The following is a 15,837-nucleotide window of genomic DNA, read 5'->3' as shown; positions in this document are numbered from 1 at the left end:
AGTGGGAAGTTTATGCGACGCGAGCCGCGCGGTACTCGGGAAAACTTTTCCGAAACGGACGTCGGATTCACGGGCGCGCGCACGGACGCGCAACCAAGCGAACAGGAACAACATTCGCGGGCGCCCGAATTAAAAGCAAGCACGATAAAAAGAACCCCGGCATTTCTCTTCCTTCCCCCCCGGAAATCGAGAGGTCCCCGCCGAGAGTGCAATAACAACATGCAACAGGTAGGAGGATAAGCCGAGTTGCGGAGTTACGAGTGAGAGAGAAGGCGGAGAGAGAGAGCGAAAGGGCACGCGAGGGCGAGGGGAAAGGCGGCAACGGAGGCGAGCGAGCGAGCGGCGGCGGCAGCGGAGGCGAACTTACCCAAGACCGCCTGCAGCGCTTGGTCCTCGCCGACTACATCCATGGCGCGCGTCGTCAGTTGCGTGTTTTCGGGCCGATCAGCGGTAACTCCGGCTTCGAACGTCGATCAGGAACCCACCATGGCGAACAGTGCATCGACACAAGCGCTGGGGACACATTGGGAGGCGCTGCTAGCTGGCGAGAGAGCACGAACTGCACGGCATCATGTTCACTGTCACTGGCGCAGCGTTGCTCGCCGCTGCCGCTGCCGCCGAGCGGCCGCTGGTGAGAGCTGCCACGAGGAGGAGGCGGTTTGTCGAGAGTGCGGCGGGGTGGGGAAAAGGTTCGAGAGAGAGAGAGAATCGCGCCTGTCACGTGATCACTCTCGCTCCTTCCGACTTGGGACGGCCCGCGAAAGGGGCGGCGAAAGCGCTCAGCGCTTGGTGCGCCGAAGAAGACATTCAAAGAGGCAAAGTAAGCGAAATTGAACAATTTTGCCGGTCCAGCCGTACAGCCCAGCGTTAACTGCCGAGCCCTGTCAAGCTGTCACAACTTGCGACAGCCTCCGATTCGATAGCGCGCGAAAGGGAGCGGAACATCGATGTCCGAGGTTCGAGGTTCGACAGCTAGTTAGCGCAGTAGGGCTTATAAAATAACAAACCGTTTAAACCTACTGGTAAAGAACTTGCTGGACTCTTGACTTTCAGCAAAAATAGACCCCACCTTAGTACGGAATAGTATATTATCGATGACCATGAGTATCATATGCCACAGAGACGTAAATACAGAGCTATCGAACTTAATTGAAATGCTTTCTCACGCGATTATTAACAGCAGCCTTAGTGTATCATCACGGTCATACGTACAATGTCCCAATCTGTCCTTGGAGGGCTAATTATATTCGTGAAGCACTTAAGAGAAAAGAATTTTGGCACCACAAGTGGAAACAACGCAAGCACAATAAATATTACCAGGCCAGTTCAATATATTTTGTAATAAATCTGTTACCATGCTGCGAGCTAGAAAAAAGGAGTACTGTGCCCAGCTGATAGAGCGTGCCAAAGGTGATCCCAAAAACGTATGGCAAATTGTAAAAGAAGTTGTAAGTAACCCTCAAATGAAACGTATACTACCCTACAAATATAACCAGTGGTACCGTAAAAACTTCAATTCTTACTTTACCAGCATAGGCCCTTCATTAGCAGCAAGCCGTAGCTGTCCTAATACTGATGTGTGCTTATCAAGTCCCGTAAGCAACAGTTTCTACGTTCATGAAATTGAACTGGACGATTTAGTGTTCGCCCCTGTCAAAATTATCTGGTAACAAAGCTCCCGGTATAGATAGAATAACGGTGCGTATAATTAAAGAAAATATTTACATATTGGGACCAATTTTGGGTAATATCTTTAATCACACATTACTCAGTTCAACATATCCTTTACCCCTTAAAAACGACCAAAGTTGTACCAATATTTAAAGATGGTGAATCTTCAGACCCTTTATGTTAACGCCCGATATCAGTACTCAGTATCATCGACAACATATTTGAAAAAATACTTTCGACTCGCATGCACAAGTTTTTGGAAAAACATAAGGTAATATGCCATCAGCAACATGGCTTTCGGCCAACATTTTCTACTCCGACCGCTGTCCTTACACTCACAAAACTGATCAATTCTGCGCTAAATAGCAACAAACTTTTTGCTGTTATTTTTCTTGGCCACAAATGGCGTTCGATACAGTTGAGCACAGTATCCTATTAAATAAACTGCAGCATTATGGCTTCCGTTGCCGGGCTTATAAATTTTTTCTCCAGCTACATCAGACAGCGTCACCAGCTAGTTGCGATTAATAATGTGATATCATCCCCCCCACTGCTGCACACAGGGGTACCCCAGCGGTCGGTACTTGGGCCACTAAACTTCTCATTATACGTATATGATCTACCACAAGTCATTCATTCAGCAGACACACTCATGTACGCAGACAACACAGCTCTCGCAGTCACAGGTGACAATATGGAAGAAATTGAAACCAAAACCAATCCAGAACTATCTAACCTGTCTCGATGGATTTCGCAAAATAAACTCACTGTGAATGAAAACATTAAATACATGGTAATCCCACTCCCAGCGAAGATCATTCACCTCAGATATTAAAATAAAAATGAACAATTGCGAACTTGAAAGGGTTGGGTCATTCAAGCACCTTTGCATAATAATCGACAACCACTTGAAGTGGCAAGCGCACATCAACTCATTCTGCGCGAAGCTATCATCTGGCTTATACGCTATCGCTTATACGCTAATACGCTACTACAAGCAAGAAATTATCTTGACGATAAGGTGTTAAGAATGTTAAATTTTGCATTTATTCAAAACCACTTGTCATATTGTATAGACTATTGGGGATGGAGATACACAACATATCTTCAACCACTAAGGCAGCTACAAAAAAGAGCTTTGCGAATAATTACAAACTCAAGCTATGACCACCCATGGTTTCATAAGTAATGGTTATGGTTTCATAAATTGCGCGCATTACCCTTTGACATACTTCGCGAAAAAAAATATGGCCTTACCTTGAATGCTGTCCTCTGACACAACCATCCTTTCCATGCGTCATTATTCTGCTCCACACCCTGCACCACCAGAAATGCGTTGGAGGGTAACTTTAATTTACCCCTCGACAAACAATGTGTACATAGATTGGCGACTTCAATTTAGGGGCACAAAAATATGGAATAGCTTGCCACTGGAAGTGAAAACTGCACACAATTTCTTCGCACTAGTGAAGAAACATTTATTTTCCTTGATTTCTGATGTTTAAAAATTATGACATCCTGGATAAGTGTTTTCAGTTATCACGTGTATTTCCCATGTAGATATACTTATACTCCTACCCATGAATGCAATATTATCCGTTGTGAATACATGTGTACCTCTTCCTCTTACAATTTGAATATTTTGGTTTGTATACCTTTACATATATACAACGCCTGTTTAATTACACGTCTGACTTGGACCCATTTTCTAGCCGTTGGCTAAGGGTTCAAACAGTCGTTTTGCCCTTTTGTACTCTACTAGGAACCAAATAAACCTCGAATCGAATTGAATTGAATACCTGGGAGTGCTCACACCTCTCCTGGTGCAGTTGTGCAGCGGTTAAGCAATGCGCCACTGCCCTGCGATGGCAGGTGCACCTGCAGCGGTGGGGCCTTGTGCGGCCCAAGCTCACCTTCCCGAGCGACAGATTAAACTACCACCTGTCACCGTGGGCAGCTTGCTCACTATCCGGTGGGCAGGTTTTGATGACGCCGCAAGGTCACGTGACTGATTTAGGTGGCCCACCTGCCTCCTAGGTTGCTCTCTGGGGACCACCTGCCAGTCATACTTGGGATTTTTCGCTTACAACGCCGACCCCGGATTTTATGGGTAACCGGGACCTTTAACGCTATCGCGTTAAAAGCATATGGCCCTCCTGCCTTCTTGGTCACGTGACTTTGTGACGTCATCACAACTTGCCCATCATGGTAGGTGGCAGTTAAATTAATGATTGGAGGTTCTGGGCCTCACAAGCTTCACGAAACAGCTATACCTGTCGGGGCAGTGGCGCATCCCTTAACAGGAGCGGTATGAGAAATCCCTGCGACCTATGAATGCAGAGTATAGAGAATGACCAGTTCCGCATATATGAACATGTAGGCAGATCTCAGGTGAAGTGATACGCAAAGAGGACTCCAGACCGCTGAAGGGAGCCATTAACGTAATCGCGCCGTAATCTTAAGGCGGAGCTTCAAGTATTTATTCTTTGGGGGAAAAGTATGCTTTCCTGTCATCATTATAGTTGTTATCATTATCCCATGGAGACTCGTGTTGTTATGATATGGTGCAAAGAGGAGAGAGAGAGAGAGAGAGAGAGAGGCGCACGGAATTCAATCTGAACGCGAATAGGTCAGGAAACAGCCGGAAACGTTAATAAGAACGCCAGCCGGTTTGTATGCGTGGAATGTTCGTAACCGCAGTATTAGTGCATAAAGTGGGTCTTTTCATCTAATAATAAATGGTAATAAATACCGGCGCCTTTCCAAAAAAAGGTACAGAAGACTTGCGCGGCATTCAGCGGCTGCTAACGCAAAATTTATAGCCTCGTTTTGGATAAAAATTTGCAGGTTAATCCGTTAATTGCCCTACTGGCACTCTCTCTCACTGCGACCAATGCGTTCTTGGAGGCTAAGATCTACGCTTGTAAATCGCAGTCTAAAAACACAACAGAATTTTTTTTGTCCTCGCAACAGATTTTCTGTAATGCTTTTTACCGAAAACTTGTAGTAGCAACAGAGATTTTTGTACTAACGAGATCATTTTGTGTAGTTACTACAGAAAAGTACTAGAGAAAATCTACAGTACTACAGAGAAATACAACCGAATAACGGAAACATTTGTCGTTACGACAAAACTACAGGATGTTTTTTCGTATTTTCGACACAGTTCTGTCGTTTTTTTTTCGAACGGAAAACGTTTCTTCTTTGTTGTCCAGGTGAGCTTAAACCTGAATCGCTTACGTGGGTTCCAGCTGAAGAGTTTGAACCTGTGGACAGAATAAGCACAGTTTTCGAGCTTCCTCTCGCACTTCCTTTTATATAATAGAGAGGGCGCTAGCGGACACCTTACTGCCTTCTTATTCCTTTCTGTTCAGAGTATATAGTACCAGCTCTTCCGTTGCTTGTCGTTCGATCGCACGGCGGCGCGTGCAGTCGCACAGTCGATCGTTACTCGACTAGACAGGGTGGGCGGGCCGAGGTAAGTTTCGGTCGCGATGAAACTCGCAGCACATTTGATGGTGGTGGTGGTGATTTTATTAAAAATAATAGTAAAAAAGAAGGAAAAGATTTTTGCTAGCCCCGGCATCTGCCATCGATACTGAAGCACCTGAGCTGGGGCAGCGGAAATAAAGGACAGCAGGCAGAATGGAGAAATGAAATGAAAGAGGTGAGGGGACAGGAATAGAGGACAGGGGGAGAAGTAACATGTACAAACTATTTACACAATAAGTAATGTGTCCAGGTTGTGCGCGTGATTAGTTCATTTAAGAGGAATTAAATCACACGCGCGCACAGCACTGTGTAGGTTACAACTGGAGTGGGGCGTCCAGTTATTAATCGTTCAAGGTAGAACTCGCGGAGCGTTCGGTCACTGCGTGTAACTACCTGACGGAGAACAGACGGGACGTCAAGCCCGACATTTGATGGTCCGCAGGGTAATTTTTCTATAGAGGACGCCTTTTTCTTCTTCGTCTGCTACTTCTTGATGATCATCTTTTTTTTTCTTCTCAGTACACCTGGATAATATGAATAACCTAATCTCCTATCTATGCGACTGTGAACTGTGTAAGTACGCTATGCGGGGTCATGTGTGCAGTGTACGCTTATAAGAACATGGTGACTATCAAGCCCAGGAAGACAGGACAAGCGCTATTAGTTTGTGCGGCTGCCACCGCGTGGAGCACGCCGCTGAGCATCAAAAATTACCGCGTGAAATTTGAATGTTTGGTACAGCACTGAATAAATGTTCTGACTGAGGGAGCGGTTCGAACCCGACCGCGGCGGCTGCGTTTTTATGGAGGCAAAACGCTAAGGCGCCCGTGTGCTGTGCGATGTCAGTGCACGTTAAAGATCCCCAGGTGGTCGAAATTATCCCGGAGCCCTCCACTACGGCACCTCTCTCTTCCTTTCCTCTTTCACTCCCTCCTTTATCCCTTCCCTTACGGCGCGGTTCAGGTGTCCAACGATATATGAGACAGATACTGCGCCATTTCCTTTCCCCCAAAACCAGTTATTATTATTATTATTATTATTATTATTATTATTATTATTATTATTATTATTATTATTATTATTATTATTATTATTATTATTATTATTATTATTAGGGAGCGGAGGGGCCTCTACATGGACGGCAATGAAGTTATCCTGAACTGAACTGAACTAAAACGTTTTGCAATGCAACTATCATCTACATCTCCCGGTGATTCTATCCTGGAGATTACGACCCGGAACGTACAGTATGTGGCGAAATAGCCCCATACGATCACATATTGTGGAAATGGGAAGAGGAGCCGCCTCCGGAATCTCTAATACAAGTTCCTAGTCTCGAGCAATGCGAGACCTTGTTGGTCTGCTGAAACCTGGGCGTTCAAACACGGACTGTTGAATGGGCTACTCAGGTCGCTGTTAGCCGTTAACTGATAGCCACCTAGCACGGACTATCTGCATTTTTCCTTCTGGCGAAACAAATGTTTTGCAATCCAATCCATCATCTGAATTTCGCCTTTTATGACGAAATAAATGTATTTCAATCCAATCCTATGCCCCTCAAAAGTTTTCGGTGCGAGCGCAGAAGGTATTTTATACGTCAGACTCTGCAGCGAGTAGCAAGCTTAAGCCAGTCGGTATCATCATCTGCGCGCACCATTTGACGTGAGCCTTTAGTTTTCTCTGAATTACAAGTGAAAATATTCCAATTCAGTTACGTGCTGCTCGCTATCGGCTGCTTATAAATGGCGTCAGTTGGCTACGACAAAAAAAGCTACAGTCATGTTACTGTTATCCAGGTGAGTGCTTCATTGTTATTTTTTTTCTGCGGAATGCGTAGCATCGTAGCATCGGAAGGATGGGCCATTACCTTCAATATTTCCATAAGAGTACCTTACCATAGTCCACAGTTGCCGCACGATTAAAACTGACGTGCAAGAACCCTGGACTTGTTACCATTCGTGATTCTCACTGACACATCACTCAGACAGCATTTCCAGACCCAACCCCGCCTCAGCGCCACCATCCTGTTGAGTTGAGTTGAGTTGAGTTGAGGTGTTGAATGCTACAGGTGGGGTTAGCCTTGCTTTATCTGCCGACAATTGCTCCACCGTAGCGTCCCTTCTATGTTATTAATGTCCTAAAGCCTGTCGCATCTGCCCCGCTATGCGCACAGTTTCTTATAGTAGCACACATTCTCTCCCGCACACAATCAATCCACACAGTTCACATGAAAGTCCACTCCAGAAGTCGCCATCTATGCACGTATTCAGTCACAGTAGAACATAGGCTATTGCAGTGCCACAATCCATACGATTCACTCACAATATAACGAAGTCCACTCCGGAAGGCACCATCCTGTTGAGTCCGTGTCATATTCTACGGTTTCAAGGAAGGAGCGGGGACATGTGATTTGACCTGCGACCCTGTTTCAGCTCCATCCCTCCCACGGCTCGAGGGATATGGCTCTCAAACGTACTAAAACCTCCTCTGGGGTCAACGCAAGACCATCTTCAGGAGCAGCGACTCCACCTGTGCGCGTTCCCGCACTCGCCCCTTCCTAATCATGCCAGGGCAGCGCGTACTCAGGCAAGAAGCTCTAGTTCGGGCCCTCCTCACCAACCCGTGCACGTGGCGAGCGATCTACAGCTAAACTCCGGGCACCCCCGTTGCAACCCGTCATCACCAGCCTAATTACGTCCACTCCAGGAGGAAGGCTGCATCACTGCTGTCGTTGCGACTGAGTCAAATTTTCCCTCGTAATCTATGAAGGATATATATATATATATATATATATATATATATATATATATATATATATATATATATATATATATATATATATATATATATATATATATATATATATATATATATAGGGGGGGTTTGTTATATTATAAGCAATTTCTATATCACCTGATTGATGGTGATAATATATATGGTCTATCGTCGAGTTGCTTTTATGAAAGCCACCCTGATCCTTTGGTTGTTTGAAGTCTAAGGTTGCTCTGATTTTATTGAACATTACTTTATTAAACACCTTGCAGGTAGTGGGTATACCTTGCAGTAAGCTCTTTGGTCCGTAGTTTTTCAAATTCTTGATGTTGCGATATCGTGATGGGTTAATTTAGTGTTAGCGCACTTTAAAAATACCGGTACGCCCGAGGTCGTGTGGCAATGCGTATACAGGGCGGTAAGTTATTGTAGCACAATCTCCCGACCGTCCTTCGACAGATCTACATTTACCTGGTCCTCGCCAGCTGCTTTCTTCCATTTGCATTGCTTTTAACGATTTCTTTAGTTCCTCTTTCGTTACCAGCGGGATGTCCACATCGTCCACTACACTGCCTCCGTCATTGGCGCCCTGATTACGGCCGCTATACTGTATACTGACCTGTGTAGAAATCTGGCTACTTTAATTATACTATTCATGTTGGTAATGGCATCGCCCTCCAACTTGCGTACATTTGATTTTTTTTCAATGATAAATTTACTAATGACAGCATTTAGGCTTCCTCCATTCTTTAGAGCATGCTCGATTCTCTCCGTAATATACTTCCTTATAATGTGGTGAAAATCGTGCATTCTCTAAAGAGCGCAAGTAGCCGCTGCAGATACTGCGCTACATACTCTTATAACACTCACAAATTCTTGGGACTGCCGTCACACAAAAAAACCACCCTTTCCCACTCCCTGTCACAGATCCCTGCTCGAAACTGCCCACTGATTTCGTGGGGCCAACCGGCTCATTCTATCCGCCCCCCCCCCCCCCCCCCATGCTTTTCTTCACATACCAGGAACCTGTTGTTGAGCGCTCAGGACTATCCTGGCGTCATAACCTCGGATTTGTTGTTCCATACATGCGTATTCTCTTTCCTTCTATCTATCCCAGATGGCTCATTACGAACGCTCCTCTATAAATGCCGCGTTTGCGCGTATACGTATACGCAGTTCCTATACGCAACGGAACAGTCGGTCTGCACACGAGAACGGGTTTCTGCCGCGGTGGCTCAGTGGTTAGGGCGCTCGACTACTGATCCGGAGTTCCTGGGTTCGAACCCGACCGCGGGCGGCTGCGTTTTATGGAGGAGAAACGCAAAAGGTGCGCGTGTGCTGTGCGATGTCAGTGGACGTTAAAGATCCCCAGGTGGTCGAAATTATTCCGGAGCCCTCCACTACCGCACCTCTTCCTTCCTTTCTTCTCTCAGTCCCTCCTATACCCCTTCCCTTACGGCGCTGCTCAGGTGTCCGCCAAGATGTGAGGCAGATACTGCGCCATTTCCTCTCCCCAACAACCAATGTAATTTAATTTAACTTTATACTGCAGTTGATAATTTCTCACGGGGATTATCCGGAAAACTATTTAGAGCAAAGAAAATAAATATTGTGTTTTCCTCTCCTGCAGCGTATGGAGCAATCATCGATTGAGTAATACCTGTTGGGGGGCTAGTTGGTGCATGTTTCCAGAAAAGGATTGTAGCGCCGAAAAAGACAACACATTATCAAGCGAGACGGGACAGGGGCATTTTTTTTTCCGGGATGCTTATACACCCAGAATCCTGAGCGCCATGCTGCTGTCTTCGTTTTTTCTTTCAACTCTTTTTGATAACACTGGCAACGTCCTTTGACACAGGAATTCACTAGTTTGGGTGGCGAGCCGCCTGAAGGACTGATGTTTCACGCCGGCAATGTTCGCAGAGTTCTGGGAAAAACATATGCATTGCAGCCAATCGTACAACAGCGCCTGTCCCGTCTCGCTTGCTAATGTGTTGTCTTTTTAGGCGCTACAACCCTTTTCTGATAAACATACACTGAATTCGGATTATGTGTTCCCTTTCAAATTGGAGCCGCCTGTAATGCACGAGCTCTATCTGTATACATTTAACAAGAAGGAATCATTCAGTAGTAGACTAACACCGCGGACATGTAATGCTGAGAACATGCAGCTAACCGATTGTCTGTCAGGGGACGCAGTGAATTCCGAGGAGAGGGAAATGTCAGCAAGCGTGTCAGAAATGCAGGTGGGGTGATAAGATAAAAAAATTGGGGACACTTAACGCATCTTAAAAGTGGAATGCGGTAGAATTAGAGATCTGCATTGTTGGTACTTTGGTGTTTCTTTTTGTCGTTTCTTCTCTTTCTTGCTTTTCTTCTTTCTTCCATGGGCAAGTTGCGATGACGTCGGTAGGCCCGCGACTTCTTTCAACAGGCCATTAATTTATTTCCCCCGTGAGCATCCTGGCACGGTGGGCAGGTTGTGATGAGGTCACAAGGTAACAGGACCTCTCTCAACCTATCAGTAAATTTCGTGACACACGTCAGTTTTTTTTTGTTTTTTTTTTCGGAATGTATGTGCTTACGCTATAGCATTATTATTTTGCTGAAGGAAGATGGCAGGCAGCTGGAGGACAGGGCTAATCGGCGATAATTGGGAGGTATCTTTGTCGTGCAAAAGGGGTAACTTGATTGATGACGATGATTATGACAAGTAAATTGAATGGCGATTGATGCTCTCTTTTGATCGAAGCTTACAGGACGAGGATCGATGACGCATATTATACAAGGGATAGAATGTGTCCTTTCCTCATAAACTGTGTATGGAACCATGCATATCATTAGATAGTTTTATTCCAAGAAACTGAAAACGGAAATGCATAAACAGGTCCCAAGATCCTGCATTTTTATTGAAAAGAAGATGACGCGTAATGTGAACGCACTTAAGCTTTCTTAAATAAAACAATATTTTGAAAATAAGACAAGGCAGCATCATGCTTCCAGTGAAATAAGTTGGAGTGAACCATGTTACAGTGCACGTTGTTTTCTGTAGTCCACACTAATAATAACACAATGTTGTCTTTCGAATCACGACGCGATTATGAATCTGTACCCAACGTAGTTCTTGTCATAATTGACCCTTCCAGGTGGTATGCACAAAATTGTGCACATTATAAAGTCGCTTCGAACGAGACCGCGGCGGCTGCGTTTTTATGGAGGAAAAATGCTAAGGCGCCCGTGTGCTGTGCGATGTCAGTGCACGTTAAAGATCCCCAGGTTGTCGAAATTATTCCGGAGCCCTCCACTACGGCACCTCTTTCTTTCTGCAGAAACCAATTATTATTATTATTATTATTATTATTATTATTATTATTATTATTATTATTATTATTATTATTATTATTATTATTATTATTATTATTATTCGTCTCCATCGAAACGCTGCCGCCGCGATCGGGTTCGAACCTGGGAATAATAAAAATTGGTTTTGGGGGGAAAGGAAATGGCGCAGTATCTGTCTCATATATCGTTGGACACCTGAACCGCGCCGTAAGGGAAGGGTAAAGGAGGGAGTGAAAGAAGAAAGGAAGAGAGAGGTGCCGTAGTGGAGGGCTCCGGAATAATTTCGACCACCTGGGGATCTTCAACGTGCACTGACCATCGCACAGCACACGGGCGCCTTAGCGTTTTTCCTCCATAAAAACGCAGCCGCCGCGGTCGGGTTCGAGCCCGGGAACTCCGGATCAGTAGTCGAGCGCCCTAACCACTGAGCCACCGCGGTGGGGCCGAACCCGGGAACTGCGAATCAGTAGCAGAGCTAACGCGCCCGTGTGCTGTGCGATGTCAGTGCATGTTAAAGACCACCAGGTGGTCTAAATTATTCCGCAGCCCTCCACTACGGCACATTTTTCTTCCTTTCTTCTTTCACTCCCTCCTTTATCCCTTCCCTAACGGCGCGGTTCAGGTGTCCGCCGATATGCGAGACAGATACTGCGCCATTTCCTTTCCCCAAAAACCAATTTTCAATTTTCAACCTGCCACTACTAATAATAATAATTGGTTTTGGGGGAAGGAAATTGCGCAGTATCTTTCTCATATATCTAGACATAACCGTAAGGGAAGGGATGAAGGAAGGAATGAAAGAAGAAAAGAAGAATGAGGAGGAGGAGGAATACACATTTTATTGAAATAGCAGACATTTTATTGAAATAGAGGGATTGGCTAAGTATTGGGCTGCTGGTCCTTTCTTCCTTTTCCCCCTGTGCCTTTGCACCTTTTCTCTTGTGTGGATAACGCACGCGGTGAGTTTCTAAATCACAGGTAATGTCTACGCAGTCTCCCGGCCAGGGGAGGTCCCCCTGGTCGGCTTCCCTACCACCTCATGAGATGCCTCTAGAAGCTTTTCAACGCTCCGGCGTCCGCGGCATTCCTGTGGCGCCGGTGCCAAAGGATGGTGGTGCTACAATGGTGGTACAATCCAGGGCCTGTTCGAGCTGCTCTCCAGTCGGTCACTTCTCTTTATGAGGCAATCACCGAGGTAAGACAGTTTGAACGTGGCGGGATTCTGTGCCGTTCACCAGACCTGTCGTGCGTAAAGGATCTTCTAAACTGCTCATCTTTTGGTTCTGTTTTCTTAACAGCTTCGTTCCATCTCATCTGACCTGTACAAAAGGTTTGGTTCGCGGTGTGGACTCTTGTCTCCAGTTGAGACCCTCGACCTTCGCTCTGCAGCGGGTGTTGTTGCTGTGTATCGCTGTAGCCGGGAGGCGAACAATGAGCTGGTGCCAACAGAAACGGTTATTGCCACTTTTGCGGGTACTGCCTGCCGCCTCAGAAATAAAAGCATGGCCCCTAATCTTCCGTGTAGATCCCCTTCCCTCTAAGTCACTGCAGTGCAGCAATTGCTGGCGATATGGCCATAGTGCTCGTGGCTGCAAGTCCACCTTGCGCTATTGCAAATGCGGCAATGACCATCCAGCAAATTTATGCTCTGATCAAAACGAGAAGTGTTGCCTTTGTGGTGGATCTCATGCTGCAAATTCCATGAATTGTCCTTCTCAGGATGATGAATTGCAAATTCTAGACATAACCGACCGCAAACGCTGTTCGCGGCGCGAGGCAATATCAGAAATTAAAGAGAGAGCTCACGGCTATGCAGGTGTGTCAGCCCGTTCAGGAGTGACACTAGATTCGTCTTTCTCTCGGGCAATAGTGCCTGCTGTGGAAACCTCTATGGCTAAGATAGCTGACACGATAGTGTCCACTGTCACAGAGTGCATATCTAATGCTCTGGCAACGCAGATTACCCAGGCCATGCAAATTGGAATGACTTCTGCCATGTCAGCCATGCCTTCGTTAATGACCCAACACTCTTTGCCTGAGCACTCTCAGCCCCAAGATCAAGTTACTGCTGTTTCTCCACTTCCTCGGTCCACTAATTCAGATAATGATCAAATTATTAATGATGCAGAGATTGTGGATTCGGACACGCAAATCCTCAAACGCAGTGGATCCCCCATGTCTGACCCTTCTTCTTCACATCCTCAGCCGAAATCAAAAAAGCAAGAGATTGGCTCTAAGCCGAAAGAAACTATTTTAGGGCAGGCAGTTGCTGCTGCCCGGATTTCTCAATCATAGGGGTGTTAAGAGTTCTCCAGTGGAACTGTCGGTCAGTTCTTTCGGCTTCAACAGACTTGCTGTACCTTATATCTCAACATAATCCAGACAATTATTTTACAAGAAACTTGGCTTACCTCTGAAAAACACTTCCATTTGCAAAATTATTCTTCATTTCGACAAGATCGTCAAGAGGAGGGGGCTTACTCATACTAGTTTCTTCTAAATTTTGTCACAGGGTTAAGATTACTTTTCAGTCCTCTATTATAGACTGTGAGTTATTGGCTTTAGACTTTGAAATGCCAGGGTGCTATCCGTTTTCATTAGTAAATGTTTATTTTCCTTGCGGTGTGCAGGATATCAGCTGCTAGATCTCCTGCTTCTTAATTGTCAGAAGTCAATTCTCTTGGCCGGTGATTTTAATTCTCATGTGTCGTGGGGCTTTAGGACAGATTTCTGTGGTAAGCGCCTTTAGTTTTGGGTTACTGATAAAAACCTTTCGTGTATGAATTCAGGCCACATTTCTCCGCGCACAAATTCGATCTGTGTTAGATTTAACTTTCACCAGCCCTAGTGTTCCTGTACTCAATTGGTCGACAGTGGATTGTGGAACATCTAGCGATCACATACCTATAGTTTATGATGTTAATTGCCGCTTAACTCCGGCGTGCTCTCAGCTGAGGTCATATAAAAGCTATGACCAGTTTCAGTCCTCTTTGCGCTCCACTCTTGGTTCAGCGGTTAATTCTGCTGAAGGAAGGAAGGAAGGAAGGAAGGAAGGAAGGAAGGAAGGAAGGAAGGAAGGAAGGAAGGAAGGAAGGAAGGAAGGAAGGAAGGAAGGAAGGAAGGAAGGAAGGAAGGAAGGAAGGAAGGGAAGGAAGGAAGGAAGGAAGGAAGGAAGGAAGAGAAATTTAATGGAATAGGAGATGTCTGCCTGGTTGTCGGCCTGGCATGCTACTCCAGATGAGGGTGAAAGAAGAGAAGGGTAGAGAAAAGGATGATGAAAAGAAAAGGAAAAGAGAAAAAGAAAGGGTGAATGGTGAAATCAAGCACACTTACGCACTCACAAACACACACGCAGACACAAAATTGTCAAGAAATGTCCACAAAACCCGTGAGCTGAGTTTCCCCCTTCAGGTGGTGATGAGAGGAAACACCTTGTTGATGATGAAATCGGGGTTTCTTGATGACCCGGTGGTTCTACTCGCAAACATTCACGTTACTCGAAGCAAGGAGAAAGTTAACTATTTATTTACAATATAAATAAAACGAGAAGAAACAAAGCAAGGAGAAAAATACATGACTAAACCGTTGATGAGACGAATTCAGCCCCCGTTCAACCCAGTGCGCTTGTTTTTAAACTCTCTGTCTCCGCCTTTAGCGGGGACAGCCACCAATAAGATTACAAGCGACACACCTCACCAATCAGTGGTCAGGGAAAGGAAAATAAGGTTTCCGCCAACTAATCACAGATTGGGGAAAGAGTGCTGATTAAACATTAGGGAAATGAGAGGTTGCAATCAAAATACACAAACAGCACAAACGCAACCACCCTCTCCCATGGCACCCACGGCCCAGCCGTTACCACTTTCCTATCTCTTTCGCACACGCGACAAACATATACCGATGAGACGATCACTAAAGTTGTTTACAGAACACACCGAAAGAGAAGAAGACAGTCGTTACAGTAATAGTGGGTTTCCGGTCACTTGGCTAATACTCAGCCGTATCTCGTGCATTCCCGAAGCCTCAGCAACCCCTTGACAACGCACACCTGTCGACACCTGTTCATGGTTAGGCTTATTCAGGCAGGCTATGCCCGTGACCGCGCCGAGGAGATAAGGACGTCCGCCGCAAGCAGGGCCAGGCCGGGACGGGACGGGTCCCTTTGTTGGGGACTTCCGACCCCACTGCAGCGGCTTCCCTTGCGAACACAAGACCAACGAGTTCGCGGAAAGGTCAGCGAACTCCACACCTCCCAACCAAGAATGCCACGTGGACACTTGCTGTCAGTGTGACATAAAAGTCCGGCCACAAGGTTCCAAGCAGCACTGCGCACACACAACACAGCCTCAATTCGTTCCGTGCACACAGGGTTAGGACACCAATCTGCACATTCCGGAATCCACCATGTCAGATCGGTGCACCAAATTGGCAGAAATGATTTCTAGCCGCCTACATCTCGAAACAGAAGCTCATGTTTCTTTTTAGCTTTGTCAACCAGATTGGCTCTACATTTCGAATAATCCGGCACATCGCCGGTTGCAAAGGCTGTCGCCGCTTTCG

General features: G+C 45.9%; 1 protein-coding gene across 8 annotated transcripts in view; it reads right to left on the bottom strand.

Annotated features, from left to right (window-relative positions):
* The window catches only part of LOC144128387 (uncharacterized), a 119,542-nt gene extending 118,902 nt beyond the window's left edge, over window positions 1–640 (bottom strand). For 4 of the 8 annotated variants that reach the window (XM_077661756.1, XM_077661753.1, XM_077661755.1 and 1 more), the window contains exon 1: window positions 368–630. In XM_077661756.1, coding sequence (XP_077517882.1) covers window positions 368–410 — 43 coding nt within the window. In that variant the 5' untranslated portion in view covers window positions 411–630. Of the gene's footprint in view, window positions 1–367 lie in introns of all 8 variants that reach the window. The other 4 variants (XM_077661751.1, XM_077661754.1, XM_077661758.1 and 1 more) reach the window with 3 other exon arrangements.
* Window positions 641–15,837: the final 15,197 nt, after the last annotated feature.

This window comes from Amblyomma americanum, chromosome 4 (genome assembly GCF_052857255.1).
Source record: "Amblyomma americanum isolate KBUSLIRL-KWMA chromosome 4, ASM5285725v1, whole genome shotgun sequence".
NCBI lineage: Eukaryota > Metazoa > Arthropoda > Arachnida > Ixodida > Ixodidae > Amblyomma > Amblyomma americanum.
The sequence above is the reverse complement of the archived record's forward strand: the minus strand, read 5'-3'. Positions and strand labels throughout refer to the sequence as shown.